The sequence below is a fragment of the Bos javanicus genome, chromosome 27, assembly GCF_032452875.1.
Source record: "Bos javanicus breed banteng chromosome 27, ARS-OSU_banteng_1.0, whole genome shotgun sequence".
Classification (NCBI taxonomy): Eukaryota; Metazoa; Chordata; class Mammalia; order Artiodactyla; family Bovidae; genus Bos; species Bos javanicus.
The window spans coordinates 15,676,032-15,691,260 of record NC_083894.1 but is presented as its reverse complement, the minus strand read 5'-3'; the positions used below and the strand labels follow the sequence as shown (position 1 = coordinate 15,691,260).

Genomic DNA, 15,229 nt, shown 5'->3' with positions numbered 1-15,229 from the left:
CTACCCTCCAACTCGGCAATATTCTTAATGTTAGGAGCAAAATATGTCAAATTAAAGAGTACACTTTGAGATTTTATAACAGTTTCAAACAGTCCTAAACATCTCCTCAGAAACACAGATCAAGAAACAGAGCAATTATTAACAAATACTAGTCATTTATTGATGTAACAGTAGGAAAAGAAGGAAGAGCATTAGAGTCACAGCCTTAAATTTCTTCTAAATGTTTGAGCTATTTGTTCCACACATCTTATATACTTTTTCAAATAATAAGCACTTGATAGTGTATTTTTGGTAGTCAGGACCTGTAAGGTTATTTGTCTTCCAGATGCTAATAGGACTGTACTGAAGCAGTCTTGTAGTTCTTCGTATTTAGTGCCCTAAAATTGGAAAATAAATGCACATTTAATTTGATAAATCTGCGTATTCTTGTAAAAAAAACATTTTGCAATTAAAAGTTAACAATCCAAACAAAACCAAACTTTCTCACTAAAGAAAAAGCTTCATGTATATCAGATATACTTTTAAAATGTAATATAAGAGGGAAAAAATGGTTTATGAGACTAAATACTACTACTACTTTTAAATACTACTTCTCAGAGTTTTAAAATTAGGCTAAAAGAAGCTAAAACTTGATTTAGGATAATATTTGTGATAATGTAAAAAAAAGATATTTTAATAAACTCAAAATACTAAACAAATGATAAACTTCTGAACAATCGATACTTTTTTCCTTTGCTTTAAACATGTGTGCTAGAGCATCATAGAATTTTCTCAGCTCTGTTCTCCGGATAGCCACACAACTTGAAACCACACTCCTCCCCACCCCACACAAAATTCCATTCATTTGAATGTGAGTGTGTTGAGGAAAATTCTAACTTTACTGTCAGTTCGGTTGTCAAAGGATAAAGGTCAAAGGACATGGAAAAAAGGCTCCACATCTTTGTTTCCCAAATGAATCCTCTACCAACTAGCCTGCAAAAAAATATTCCTATAGACAACAGTTAAACTATATAAATAATGAAGGGCAGCCTTACTTTTGTGACTATAATAATGATGTTCTTACAATCATTATCTACAAGTAATAAAGATGCTAGTGTTTCTACAAAAGGCATATGAATTTGATGTCCTTTTCCCAATCCATTGTATGATTACAATGAAGTTAGAAATATGTAAGTCAGTCAAATTGGCATTAAAACTTTTTTAGTGAATAGGCAGAAAGGGAATCAAATGAATTATTAGTATTTATGATCTTTCACATATAACAAAAGAATGACAGGCTGTCCTTTTCTAAATTATATTCTGAACTTCTAAGAACTTTTCAGTTTTGAGAGTGCTCAAAACCTAGGAAAGATATGAGTTTTATGATACGTGAATAATATACATATACTTTTCCTCGAAGTATTTTTAATTAATCAGAATATTTCTAGTTCTCATAGAGGGTTATTTAAAAGTTAAAGACAGAATAAGTGTCATTAAGAGTCCACACAATTACTGAGAGTCTGGGGCCTATACAGAGATTAACAATTTAATGAGTCAAAAGATCCTTTTAAGAAACAGACAATGTTAATATGTACTGCTAAGTGAAATATATATATATATATATGCATGTATGCATGCTAAGTCACTTCAGTCATGTCTGACTCTTTGTGACTCTATGGACTGTAGCCCACCAGGCTCCTCCATCCATGGGATTCTCCAGGCAAGAATACTGGAGTAGGTTGCCATTTGCTTCTCCAGGGGACCTTCCCAACCCAGGGATCGAAACTGTGTCTGTTTGGTACAGATAAATTAAGCTTTTTCAATTGGGAATTTCAGAAGATGGGAAAGAACTTCTACAGGGGAGGGCAGGTATAAAGAAGCAGCTGAGATTTCTAAAGTCACCCAGATTTGTCAACTTTTAAAAGTATATATAAATAAAAGATATTACTCTGAAGAAATCTAAAAGCAGGAAATAATTTATGGGCTAATATTACTACCTTTTGACATTCAAAGCCATTATACTTTCAATTGGTCTGCTTTTTGGTCCACCTGGCGGATGGAAAACCTTAGCACTTTTGCTGGATGGGCTTTTCAATTTAACCACGTAAGGGTCAGCAGAATGTGAAGGGTAAGGATCAAATGTTCCTGCCTTCATTCCACCAGCCTACAAGTAAAAACGAGACAATTTAATGTGGTTCTGTCAAAATGCTTCTGACAAAAATTAAATGTGAAAAACAGTCATACATATTTGTGTATTGTACATGGAGCTGGTTTTACATTTAAAGAAAACTGTTTATTCTGTTTAATTCAAATACCATCAAAGGGTCTTCCTACCACCAATTTTATGGGTTAAGACACAATAATTCCAAAAGTTCTCTATTAAAATGCATATAGTTATAAGAAGGTAATATTCTAAACTATTGCCAACAGTTAATATATTAGTGAGTTTATCAGATCAGGCTATGAACTACACAGGATGTGAGTCCATTCCTGAGGGAGTGAGAGCCAGGTCACATGTATTTTGATACAGGAAGAAGTTAGGGTTCAGAACCAGAGGACAAAAGATGAGGCCAGAAGTAAGGTTTATCCAAAAGGAAGCCTGGCACAAGACAAGTTCAGTAAACATCAGTAAATGATGGGGAAGATACTGAAAAAAAAGTTTTTAATAAAAATAAAGGAAAAGCACATAGAAAAAGAGAGTAAGAGGCAAACATAACCCACAATCAGTCCTCCACACCAGCAAGGTCTGCATCCTCAAATTCATCCAATCTCAGGGTGAAAATATTTTTTAAATGAAGAATTCCAGAAAGTTCCCCAAAAGAAAAGTTGAACTTGACATGCACAGGAAACTATTTACATAGTATTTGCATTGTATTAGATATTGTAAGTAGTCTAGAGATGATTTACATTATACAGGAGGATGTGCAAAGGTTACACACACATACTAGGCCATTTTATGTAAAGGACCTGAGCATCCTTGAATTTTGGTATTCTGGGGGTAGCGGGCAGTGGTCTTGAAACCAATCCCCCATTGATACTGAGGAATAACTGTACTATACGTTGTACTTTTCTTATAATCTATTAAGAGAAGTCAATCATTTTTGACCTATATGCAAAACAAACATTTACTTTGACTTTTTAAACTGATACATATTAACAGGATTTTCATCATATATGGTCACCAAGAAAAGTCTATTCAATCACAATAATCCATTTAATTAGGCATCCTTTCTCTTACAGTGTCTAAGCCAGATATATAAGAAAATGTGATTTATTTGAAAGATACGGTTGTTATTTTTCAAGTTATCAAGATTGAGACATATGGATTCGCTTAAAAGCAACAAATAATAAGGAATCTAAAGAAAATACAGTTGATTAATTAATTGATGTAAAAGCAAAACAGATGAATAGAAAATGGAAAAATATATATGGTAAGTAAACCAACTCACCAGATGATGCTTAAAAAATTAACAGGTAAATCTATATTATAAAGATTGAGAAATAGGTGGAAGAAATCTATACATACATGGAATATCAAAAACTGTAAGATAATATTTTTTTACACCTCTACATTGACAAATTTGAAAACCTGAATTAAATGAATGGTTCTCAAAGAAAAATATTGTCAAAGTGACTCAAAGAGAGGACACCTACAGAAAATAGATGGACATCATGTAAGAAATTAAGCTCAGAACATTTACTATGAGAAGTCTTTGAAATTTTCAAGGAAAAGATATATTTGATGCTATTAAACTCTTACTTTAAGATGCTAGCATCTACTTATATCAAAATAGAACAAGGAATGTAAAAAATACAGACCAGTCACAACACTTATAATAATTGATGCAAAAATACTTAATAAAATATTAACAAATAAAACACAGTATCACACTTAAAGATTAATACAACACAGTCAAGTGAGAATCACTTCAAGAAATATATTACTTTTACTCACCTTATAATAAGTTAATGGAGAAAAACATAGATGGTCTAGATAGATTATACTAAAACATTCAATATAATTCTACAAACATTCCTGATTTAGTCTTATTTATTTAAACATGAACGCTAGAGGTATTCCCATGATCCTCATGTCATGTCTAAACACTGGGCACAAGCATGACATGAGAGAGAGAAATATTGGAAAGGAAGGAGCAAAATTATTTGCAGATAATATAATCATATATCTAAAGATCCAAAGAGAATCAATGAAATAACTATTAGAATATAAAATTTAATAAAGTGCCAGTTACTTTAAAAAAATCAGATGTTTTAATAAGAACAAATAATATAAGGAGATTGATGGGGAAAAGAAACTATTGACCAGGACCTTAAAATAAGAATAAATATGATACATAAATCTATGTGAAACAAAATATAAAAATCTACAAGACAAATAAAGGTTTCTGTAAGTAGCTTAATTCTAGATAAGAAGATTCAAAGTATAAAAATGCTAATACAATCTAAAATCTAAAGATCTCAATTTAGAGCTAAACACCAAAGGTCTTTTTTCCTCAGAACTTCACAAAATAATTCCAAAGTTCTAAATAATACTACTGGAAAACAGTCATATAAACTTATTTTAAGAATAAGAAGAGACTAGACCACCCAATATTAAAATGCAATAATAATTAAAAATAGTTTGGTACTGATAGAAATAAATATCAATTAAATAGAATGAAAATTCAGGGGGAAAAAAACACTAAAACTGGGAATTTTGATTTGATAAAGTGGCATTTCAAAACAGGGGTGTTAATTATTCTATCTGTGAGATCAGGAACAATTGGCTCTTTAAAAAAAATTTTTACTTAAGTCCAAGTATAATAAGCTGCACCCATTTTAAGTTTACAGATTCTGTGAGTTTTAACAGATGTGGTTTTTCCAGTAGTTATGTATGGATGTGAGAGTTGGACTATGAAGAAAGCTGAGTGCTGAAGAATTGATGCTTTTGAACTGTGGTGTTGGAGAAGACTCTTGAGAGTCCCTTGGACTGCCAGGAGATGCAACCAGTCATCCTAAATGAACACCCTGGGTGTTCATTGGAAGGACTGATGTTGAAGCTGAAACTCCAATACTTTGGCCACCTGATGCAAAGAGCTGACTCATTTGAAAAGACCCTGATGCTGGGAAAGATTGAGGGCAGGAGGAGAAGGGGACAACAGAGGATGAGATGGTTGGATGGCATCACTGACTCAATGGATATGAGTTTGAGTAAACTCTGGGAGTTGGTGATGGACAGGAAGGCCTGGCGTGCTGCAGTCCATGGGGTCGCAAAGAGTCAGACACATCTGAGCGACTGAACTGACTGACTGATACACCCTTGAAACCACAAAGGCAATCAAGCTATGGAACACATCCTCCCCTCAAAGCATCCTTCTGTCCATAAAACTGAATTTTGAAAAAGATAAAAGCTCGATCCTTACCTTGTTCTTACCATCAAAATATATTCCAGATGAAAATTTAAATGCAAAAAGATAAAACTAGTTAAGAAATCAAGAATGCATATTTCACTAACGTTGCTGGGAAGGAAAGTTATTCTGAGAATGACACAAACTCAGCACAGAGGACTGACAAAATCATTATTTTATGTGTTTTTATCATTATAAAGTTTATATTTTATAATGATAAATCATTATTGCTATTTCTGAATAGAACAGAATATTATAACCAAAGTCAAAGACTCAACAGACTAGAAAAATTATTTTCAACAAAAATGATAAAACAATATCCTTAATATATGAAAAGATCTTACAGATCAATATGAAAAAGACAAATATCTTAATTGAACATTTGCAAGAAAAGGAACACACAATTCACAGAAAAAAAAAACTAAGGTATAAACTAAGTCTATAAACTATAAGGGAGATTTTGATTTTTATTCACACTTGTAAACCTCAGCAGAAGGGAGACACTTCATTTTAACCACCCTTCAAAAACTAAAGATGGCCTAACTTTTTATGGTTTTGAGAAAAACTATACCTAAGATATAGACAGGTGCTTAGAAAATTCATTGTAAATTAAAATACTTTAGAGATGAGTAATAATTATTTCAGCAATACATGAACCGTGAACTTCCTGATGTTCAAGCTGGTTTTAGAAAAGGCAAAGGAACCAGAGATCAAATTGCCAACATCCGCTGGATCATGGAAAAAGCAAGAGAGTTCCAGAAAAACATCTATTTCTGCTTTATGGACTATGCCAAAGCCTTTGACTGTGTGGATCACAATAAACTGCGGAAAATTCTGAAAGAGATGGGAATACCAGACCACCTGACCTGCCTCTTGAGAAATCAGTATACAGGTCAGGAAGCAACAGTTAGAACTGGACATGAAACAAGAGACTGGTTCCAAATAGGAAAAGGAGTACGTCAAGGCTGTATATTGTTACGCTGCTTATTTAACTTATATGCAGAGTACATCATGAGAAACGCTGGACTGGAAAAAACACAAGCTGGAATCAAGATTGCCGGGAGAAATATCAATAACCTCAGATATGCAGATGACACCGCCCTTATGGCAGAAAGTGAAGAGGAACTAAAAAGCCTCTTGAGGAAAGTGAAAGTGGAGAGTGAAAAAGTTGGCTTAAAGCTCAACATTCAGAAAACGAAGATCATGGCATCCGGTCCCACCACTTCATGGGAAATAGATGGGGAAACAGTGGAAACAGTGTCAGACTTTATTTTGGGGGCTCCAAAATCACTGCAGATGGTGACTGCAGCCATGAAATTAAAAGACGCTTACTCCTTGGAAGGAAAGTTATGACCAACCTAGATAGCATATTCAAAAGCAGAGACATTACTTTGCCAACAAAGGTCCGTCTAGTCAAGGCTATGGTTTTTCCTGTGGTCATGTATGGATGTGAGTTGGACTGTGAAGAAGGCTGAGCGCCGAAGAATTGATGCTTTTGAACTGTAGTGTTGGAGAAGATTCTTAAGAGTCCCTTGGACTGCAAGGAGATCCAACCAGTCCATTCTGCGGAGATCAGCCCTGGGATTTCTTTGGAAGGAATGATGCTAAAGCTGAAACCCCAGTACTTTGGCCACCTCATGTGAAGAGTTGACTCATTCGAAAAGAGTCTGATGCTGGGAGGGATTGGGGGCAGGAGGAGAAGGGGACGACAGAGGATGAGACGGCTGGATGGCATCACTGACTCGATGGACTTGAGTCTGAGTGAACTCTGGGAGTTGGTGATGGACAGGGAGGCCTGGTGTGCTGCGATTCATGGGGTCGCAAAGAGTTGGACACAACTGAGAGACTGAACTGAACTGAACTGAACTGAATAATTATTTCATAAGGGCATCATTATTCCTTATGGTATCCACACTCTATGACTTATCATAATTTCATCAAAACGGGTTCCATGATTCATGGCATGAATATAAACAAATGGGAAATGAAATAATATGACAGCAAGAGGCAACATTTCTATATGATGCTTAATATTTTTTCATTCTAAAAACTTTAACTTGCCTTTTTGCCAGGAGAAGAGGGCTTAAAAGGGTTTCCAACTGTTTCTTTCTTCTCTACTTTTTTAATTGGTGGTAAAGGTTTCTCAGACATGTAAGGATTGGTATCAAAATATTCCCTTGGGTAAAGATTTAATTTGAAAGCTGTCCCTTTAAGTAAACGACGATGTTCTTCATTCTCTTTCTGTAAATTAAGGAGTTTGAAATTATATTAGATAGCAAAAATCACTAAACACTGCAAGTAACATAAAGTTAATTTAACTTTAAATTTTAATATAAGCATGTAGATTGTTTAAGTATATACTGCTGGGTTCACTTTTTTAAAACATTCCTTTGCTATGTTCTATTTTTATGATACAAAAGATATGCTTAGGAAGAAGCACAGCTATGATTGTTCATCTTGAATATAAACTTATTTGATGTATATAGATATATCACTTGAGCAAATCTTTATTAACTTTCTATAATATGATATAATGCATTAAAAATAAAAGTCAGTTTCTAGTTCAAGCCCTAACTCCTTCCTGCTTTCTAGCATTTCCCAGGGACACTGGGAAAGTTACTGACCCTTTCAGTGTCACATTTTCTTCAATTATAAATGACGATCGTAACATTCCCCCGACCCTTAATGCTGCGACAAAGATTAAATGTGATTATGTATTCAAAGTACCTGGCACACGGTAGGCCTTCAAAAAAAAGTCAGCTTTTCTCCTAAGAATAAGGAATACTTACTTTTTAAACTACAACACTTTTATGTTACAATATTATTTTAGGAAATTCAGGGACATAAAATTTCTGACTTATGAATAGTAAGTTCTAAATGTGGAATGAAAGAGTTTTATTCTAAAGAGAGAAAAGTATCTTATATCCATAAACTTAGGATGAAAGATTAATTACTAAGCTATTGATAAAACTGCCTTGTACGTATTTATATCTTAGGTATCATTCCTATAGAATATATTATTCTATTCTATGTAAAAAGTAGTTTACATAGAATCTTATATAAAGTGAAGAGTCCATACTAGAAACAAGAGATGACTATTTTCAAATGACCAAGGTTTATCAATTTAACAGAAAACTTTTCCTGGGTTTGGACATGCCCATTTGCAAAACTGGCCACCAGCCTTCTATCTCGTGTGTGCACGCATGCTAAGTCACTTCAGTCGTGTCCGACTCTGTGCGACCCTATGGATTATAGCCCGCTAGGCTCCTCTATCCATGGGGATTCTTCAGGCAAGAATACTGGAGTGGGTTGCCATGCCCTCCTCCATCTATCTCACTGCCATTTAAAGTCACCATAGCCAAAATTATTGAAGACTGCATGCTGAAAAAAAAATGAAAATTTAAAAGCTTATATCCTTCTCTAGTCTCCACTTCCTCCCTTCTCCCCAACACTCTTCCATTCTGTTCACTCACCATAATGGCCTGATCAGCCCAAAAGGACTACCACTACTTTCTTAGGCGCAAAATATTAGGGTGTGTTGGGAATACAGCTAAGGATTAGGATACAATGCTTAGAATCAAAATAGAGCAGAGTTGATCAGGCCACACTGACAGAAGTCTCACAGCTAGTTTAGAGAGATGGAAGATAAACTATGGCAGGAATTAAAGCTCAGCCAGGGAATCTAAAATCAAAATGGTAAAATTATTACAATTCCTAAACATCAATCTGCCATTGCCCACATAACACAAATAGATAAAACAAAATAAACCCTAATTGGATCACAAGTGAATTCTCTAAGTCAACTAAATAAGAGAAAGATTGAAATAAGTTACAGGAGATTCCTTTACCTTGTTATTTAGTTTTGCTGCATCATAGAGATCAGAAGAGTGTGAAAACTGCTTACCTATGGTAATATTTGCATAGCTAAGGAAGGAAAATAATGATGATGACTTCAGGGTTCAGAAATTAAATTTTTTAAATTCAAAACAAATGATATGAAAGTATTGGAATATCTTACCCATATCCAGTTCCTTTCTTTCCTGGGTTTGTGTATAAATTCTTTCCAGGTGGCTCATATTTTTCTTTGGGTTTAGACTGAGCACTGAAAAACGGGACTGGTCCCCCTATGGTTCCATAGTAACTTCCTAATCCACAGCTTAAATACAGTGTAATGAGAACAAAAATAAGCAAGTTCAAATAGTGAACTTTGTGTTATATGTATTTCACCAAAATTTATAAAATATTATTGAAAGAAGAGCAAAATATACGCAGTAGATTTGACTTGCCTAACTTTGGTAAGAAAAAAAAAAAACTCTTTTGTTATTTTTTTAATCTACTTTTCCCTATTATTCAAAGTCAAAAATTCCATTTTAAATGTTCTACATAAACAAGGCTTTAGTAATCTCTAGGAGGTTAGAAGAGTTTACATTAGTTCAATTAACCACAAGAATAAATAGACCCTTTGTGTGTTCTTCCGCTGTGTTTTTTCTAAAGTTATTTTTTATGTAAGCATAGTTTATTGACAATATTATATTAGTTCCAGGGGATGGGAAAGTTGAACACAAAAAAAGTTGTTTAAAGGATAAAATACATATGTTACATGAAAAAGAAATAAAGTAGTAGCCCCAAAAATACACATTGGAATTTACATCTACGAAGAAAAGAAAGAAACCCAAAAAAAGTAGTAATAATAATAATAAATAGTTCACACTTCTCCAAAGTGTACAAAGGTAGGAAAAGATAAACTATAATAACAGAAAAGAAGACATTCTCTACTTTTAATAAAGACAATTTAACTTGGAAGACTGAAGCTTTACTAATCTCAAAATCACAAATAAGCACAAAATTATTTTTCAACTAATCCTCATCTGTCATAAACTCTAGATTGAGAGTCAATGTTACTGAGTGTGAATTAACATCATATTATAAAACTCAGCTATAGTATATCATATAGATTATATGATTTTATCAGTTTAAGGATTTAAAGGTTAAAGAAAAAGAAACTTATCCTGACAATTTTTACAACTAAAATACCGTTAAGCCCCTACATGTAACTTCATCATGATTTTTAAACAATGTACCTTTGATAAATTATCCTTTTTACCCAAAAAAGATTTCTCCTAATTTCACATTTTTTATTTATACTTTTTTAAAGTTTTAAAAAGCAGAAAAAATAGTCAAGGCCACAAACTTGATGACCCAAGGCAATTTTTTTTCTAGTCTGACTATTGCAAAATTTTCAACTAAAACTTATTTTCATTATTTAGTTGGTTTTATTAGTATAAACTGATAGAAAATAGTGACATAGATGACTAAAAATTTAATGTGACAATGAGAATCTACTTAATCAATTACCCCGCAACTTAAATCACCCAATATAATTGTCTCCATCTAACACAAACTTAACCTAAAAGTCACACTTTAAAAAATGAGTCATACATAAGTAAGTCCTACAGAAAAATCAATAATTTAGGCTGGAGGAGAGAGAGTGATGCAGGAGATAGTTTTAAGATTTTCTCCCCAATACTTACGGCTTTTTCTCTCCATTACTAGGGAGGAACGCTTTGCTTAGATTTTTCTTGGCTTCTTCCATCACGTACCGTCTCCTCACTTGATTCGGATTGACATAGCTTTCACCTTCAAAAATCCTTACAAAATGGGGGTCAAAATAACCTGCCTGGAGATTGGACATTTCTTTGGATCCCCCGGGTAGAATCTGTCTATTTTTGCTTGCAGATTCATTAAAAGGTCCTTTAAAGATAAAATAGGAATATGACAATTTTGAGCTCACCATTAATAAAAGGACATGAAAAATAATAGAAAACTTTCCTGATCCTTGCCACTAGAACACCAGGGCAACAGAGAAAAGTTTCATAATGTGACTCGAGCCATTGAGTTTTGAGCTCTTAAATGCTGTTTCAAAATGGTCACTGAAAGATCCATATCAAAGGCTTCACTGACAGTAAGAACTAAGGCATTTCCATTAAAACATTTTAATAATTAGATTGAGATTCTCTTAAACTCTGAATCTGAGAGCTGGAAGAGGCCTTACAGGTTACTGAACCCAATGCTTTCCCATAGGAAACTGTTTTGCATCTTGCCTTTTTAGCAATTTATCTTAGAGATGTTCCATATCAGCATATTCTTTTTTATTGTTTTATTTATGACTCTTCTAAAAATCTCTCAGGTATTTATTTGGCACTTCATTTTCAAGAAAGTGATCATGGATGGCCATTTTAGATGTAAATGTAAATGCTATTTGTATAGTAGTGTCCCAACTAAGGGAAAAAAAAAAGCCAATGGTTCAGTCCCTTCATGGTTGTGATTCCCTTTTTGGGCTTTTCAGGTAGGGTGCCAGTGCTAAAGAATCTGCCTGCCAATGCAGGAGCGACAGGAGATTGGGGCGATTCCTGGGTCCAGAAGACTCCCTGGAGAAGGAAATGGCAACTCACTCTAGTATTCTTGTCTGAGAAATCCCACAGACAGAGGAGCCTGGAGGGCTACAGTCCATGGGCTTGCAAAAGAGTCGAACACAACTTAGCGATTAGACAACAACAAACAAACAAACAAAAATTCTGGAAGAAAACTGCCAGGCACCTTGAAAATAAATACAAATACCTATGAGGAGAATATATGAAAGTAGGATAGTCCAAGAAAACGAGCTTCCTGATCTTACAAAAAAAAAGATCTCTTACCGCTACTAAAATTTCACAGGTGTTTTCAACTTTATACCTAAAGCTTTAAAATACAGACCATTTAAAAAGATCATTTAACAAACATTAAAATCAAAATTTTATAGAGGGAACATCCACTCTTAGGCTGTAAAGAAAACCAAATTATACTTACGATTAAACTGTGACACATATTTATCCCCCACAGTGATATATTCCATCTCACTGAAGAGGCCAATCCTCTCCATATCCGTCTTCCCTCCTTCCGCAGGCATGGCTGCTCCCTGTTGGCTGGGTGCTCTATGCTGGTGACTTCAGCGGGTTTCTTAGTGCTACTTCTATAGCAAAATTCTACACTACACTGAAAAATACAGGAGAAAATTTAGGGAAAAGGTGATTCTAACTTTCAGTCCAAAATAGTTTCAGTCCAAACTATGAGTGTTAACATGCACATAGTTACATCATAAAACAACAGTCCCAAGCTATACATGGGGAAAGAATCTACTTTGTGGGGCCGAGGGGGAATAACAGAGACTCAAAATTATCACCACGAACCTTCCCCTTGAGTCTCCAGCTGAAATATCCACAAATTACAAAGAAATGTTTATCGGTGGCACTGCCATTCATCCGTCACAAACAGTAATATTATGACGGTACAGTGTGGTATAAACACTGTATAAACAACATCCTTCTTTTGAGAAGTTCAAAGCTGACTGAAAGATCTTAATTATATAAGGCAGTCGTTTTTAGTTTAAACCCTTCTATCTAAACATACTACATTGTCCCTTGTATTAAAAATTATAACTTACTTTTACAGAATGTACAACACACCTAGGCATTACCCTATAGTTCTTGAATTTTTTCAAGTTTAAATGTATATAACAAATGTGCCACTTGGCAAAATCAGTTCACAACGGGGATAGGAAGAGAGGACAATTGACTAAGCAAGATAAACACGAAGAACAGCAAAACAAAAGCTACAAGGAATTCAGAGTATTTGTTATAGAGCAGACTGCAACTATGAGTTCTTGAAATATCACTCTAAATATGCAACTACGTTTTCAGATGTTTCCTTTAATTAGATACGTTCTAAAAAGTTGGACCAATGAGCTAAGAATACTTGCCTCCATTTCATGGTAATATTTTTGAAGCCAACTATATCTAGATACTGGACACATAGGTTGATGATTAAAACAAACATTGGTTTACACTTCCCAGTTTATAATCCAAGGTAAGAAACTTCTGCCTTGAATTTAGAGCAAGCTGTTTCAATGACAGGATTGCCTATTTGAATCTGTGGCTCATCCTCTCCTCCTCCTTGCCATCCTGCCTCTGATCACCTATGCTTTAAAACTAAAAGTCAGTCAGTTGGAGGGCACTAATTCAATTTGTTTCATGTTTCAAGGCTCCATCTCCACTGCAACCTTAAAGTCTTCCTGTGCTGCTACAGGGGCTCAAATCCTTTAAATGGCTCATAAGGCCACTATCACCCTCACCTGTCACCATGGGAACCCCTCTCCCTGGAACCTAAGCTCCAACTGTCTTTCAGTTCTCAAGTCGGCCTCTCTCCAACCACAGGACACTAGCACATGCTGTTTCACTTTCGGCAGGTACTTCACTGTGCCTACCCCTTTCCTTCCTCAATAAATACTGATCCTTCTGATTGTTTAGCTCATTCTTCACTTCCTTAATTCACTTCATCATAGCGCCATGTACTTCCCTCTCCAAGCCCTGATCATGGATGCTTATTTTATATTGGGTTATTTTACATTCACCTTGTAGGGATCTTAAATTAACTGCTGTTTTCCCTCACTTGGTTTTTCTAGTGGTCATGTATGGATGTGAGAGTTGGACTATAAAGAAAGCTGAGCACCGAAGAATTGATGCTTTTAAACTGTGGTGTTGGAGAAGACTCTTGAAGTCCTTTGGACTGCAAGGAAATCCAACTAGCCCATCCTAAAGGAGATCAGTCCTGGGTGTTCATTGGAAGGACTGATGTTGAGGCTGAAACTCCAATACTTTGGCCACCACATGTGAAGAGCTGACTCATTGGAAAAGACCCTGATGCTGGGAAAGATTGAGGGCAGGAGAAGGGGACAACAGAGGATGAGACGGTTGGCTGGCATCATTGACTCGATGGACATGGGTTTGGGTGGACTCTGGGAGTTGGTGATGGATAGGGAGGCCCGGCGTGCTGCAGTTCATGGGGTCGCAAAGAGTCGGACATGATTGAGCGACTGAACTGAACTGAATTGTAAGGATCTTGAATTAACTGCTGTTTTCCCTCACTAAATTGTGGGCTCCAGGAAGATAGGAACCACCCAACGAAGTGTGACACAGAGGATAGAAAGGAAAGGGAACAAAAGGGGAGTTTTTGCCTTGAATTTTTCCACTACAGGGAGGCCTGGCGTACTGTGATTCGTGGGGTCACAAAGAGTCGGACACGACTGAGTGACTGAACTGAACTCTTCTTGAACAGCATTGGCAAAATCACTCATTCACTTATTTAACGTTTTGCAAAACCCTCCTGAGTAGGGCTTGCTGGTAGAAGTTATAAAACTGAGATTTTAAAAGGCATAGATACTGCTGTTAGGGAGCTTATCTTGTCTTAGACAAGGCAAGTATAACACAGTGGAACACGGCAAGTACCCTTCCAAAGTTATAGATAAAGTGCCCTAGGGGATGAAGGAGGGACAGAAAACTTCTGGGGAAAATGATGTCCCATTAGGGAAACAGAGGTTCAGAGTAGCTAGGTATCTAAAAGACAGTACCTGATGGCTGCGAGTACCAAGTCGCCTCGGAGAAGGGTACAAAGATCAGAGATCAGATTGTCCCAGCTCCAGTCCAAGCCAAGCTGCAGGAGCGACCAGCGCCACGAAGCAGCCCCCGCGCGAGCTATTCCCGCGCTGGACCTCGCCACGCAGCCGGTCCGCACGCTCGCCTAGCCGCGGAGACCTTCTGCGGCGCGTTGCCCCGGCTACGGGAGAATCCATTCCGAGAATGAATGTTGCGGGAGGCTCGGTGGAGGGTTCGCATACGGATCGAGGAAGACACAAACAGAAAGACGTCAAGAAGATGCGGAGGACCTGCATCCATCATTCGTTAGGACTTTCGCTCCCCGCCCCGTTATCCCCCCGCGAGATCTGGCGTGGTGGTACGCCCCGTGACGCA

General features: G+C 36.0%; 1 protein-coding gene across 1 annotated transcript; it reads right to left on the bottom strand.

The window, feature by feature from the left end:
* Positions 1-135: 135 nt before the first annotated feature.
* CFAP96 (cilia and flagella associated protein 96) lies at positions 136-15,172 on the bottom strand. The gene is made up of 8 exons (XM_061404192.1): positions 14,830-15,172; positions 12,234-12,419; positions 10,919-11,138; positions 9,406-9,543; positions 9,236-9,311; positions 7,449-7,628; positions 1,977-2,143; positions 136-377 (listed from the first exon to the last, which is right to left on the bottom strand). Exons 2-8 carry the CDS (start codon positions 12,331-12,333, stop codon positions 329-331), a joined length of 930 nt encoding a protein of 309 aa, XP_061260176.1. The 5' UTR covers positions 12,334-12,419; positions 14,830-15,172; the 3' UTR covers positions 136-328.
* Between the last annotated feature and the right edge of the window lie 57 nt (positions 15,173-15,229).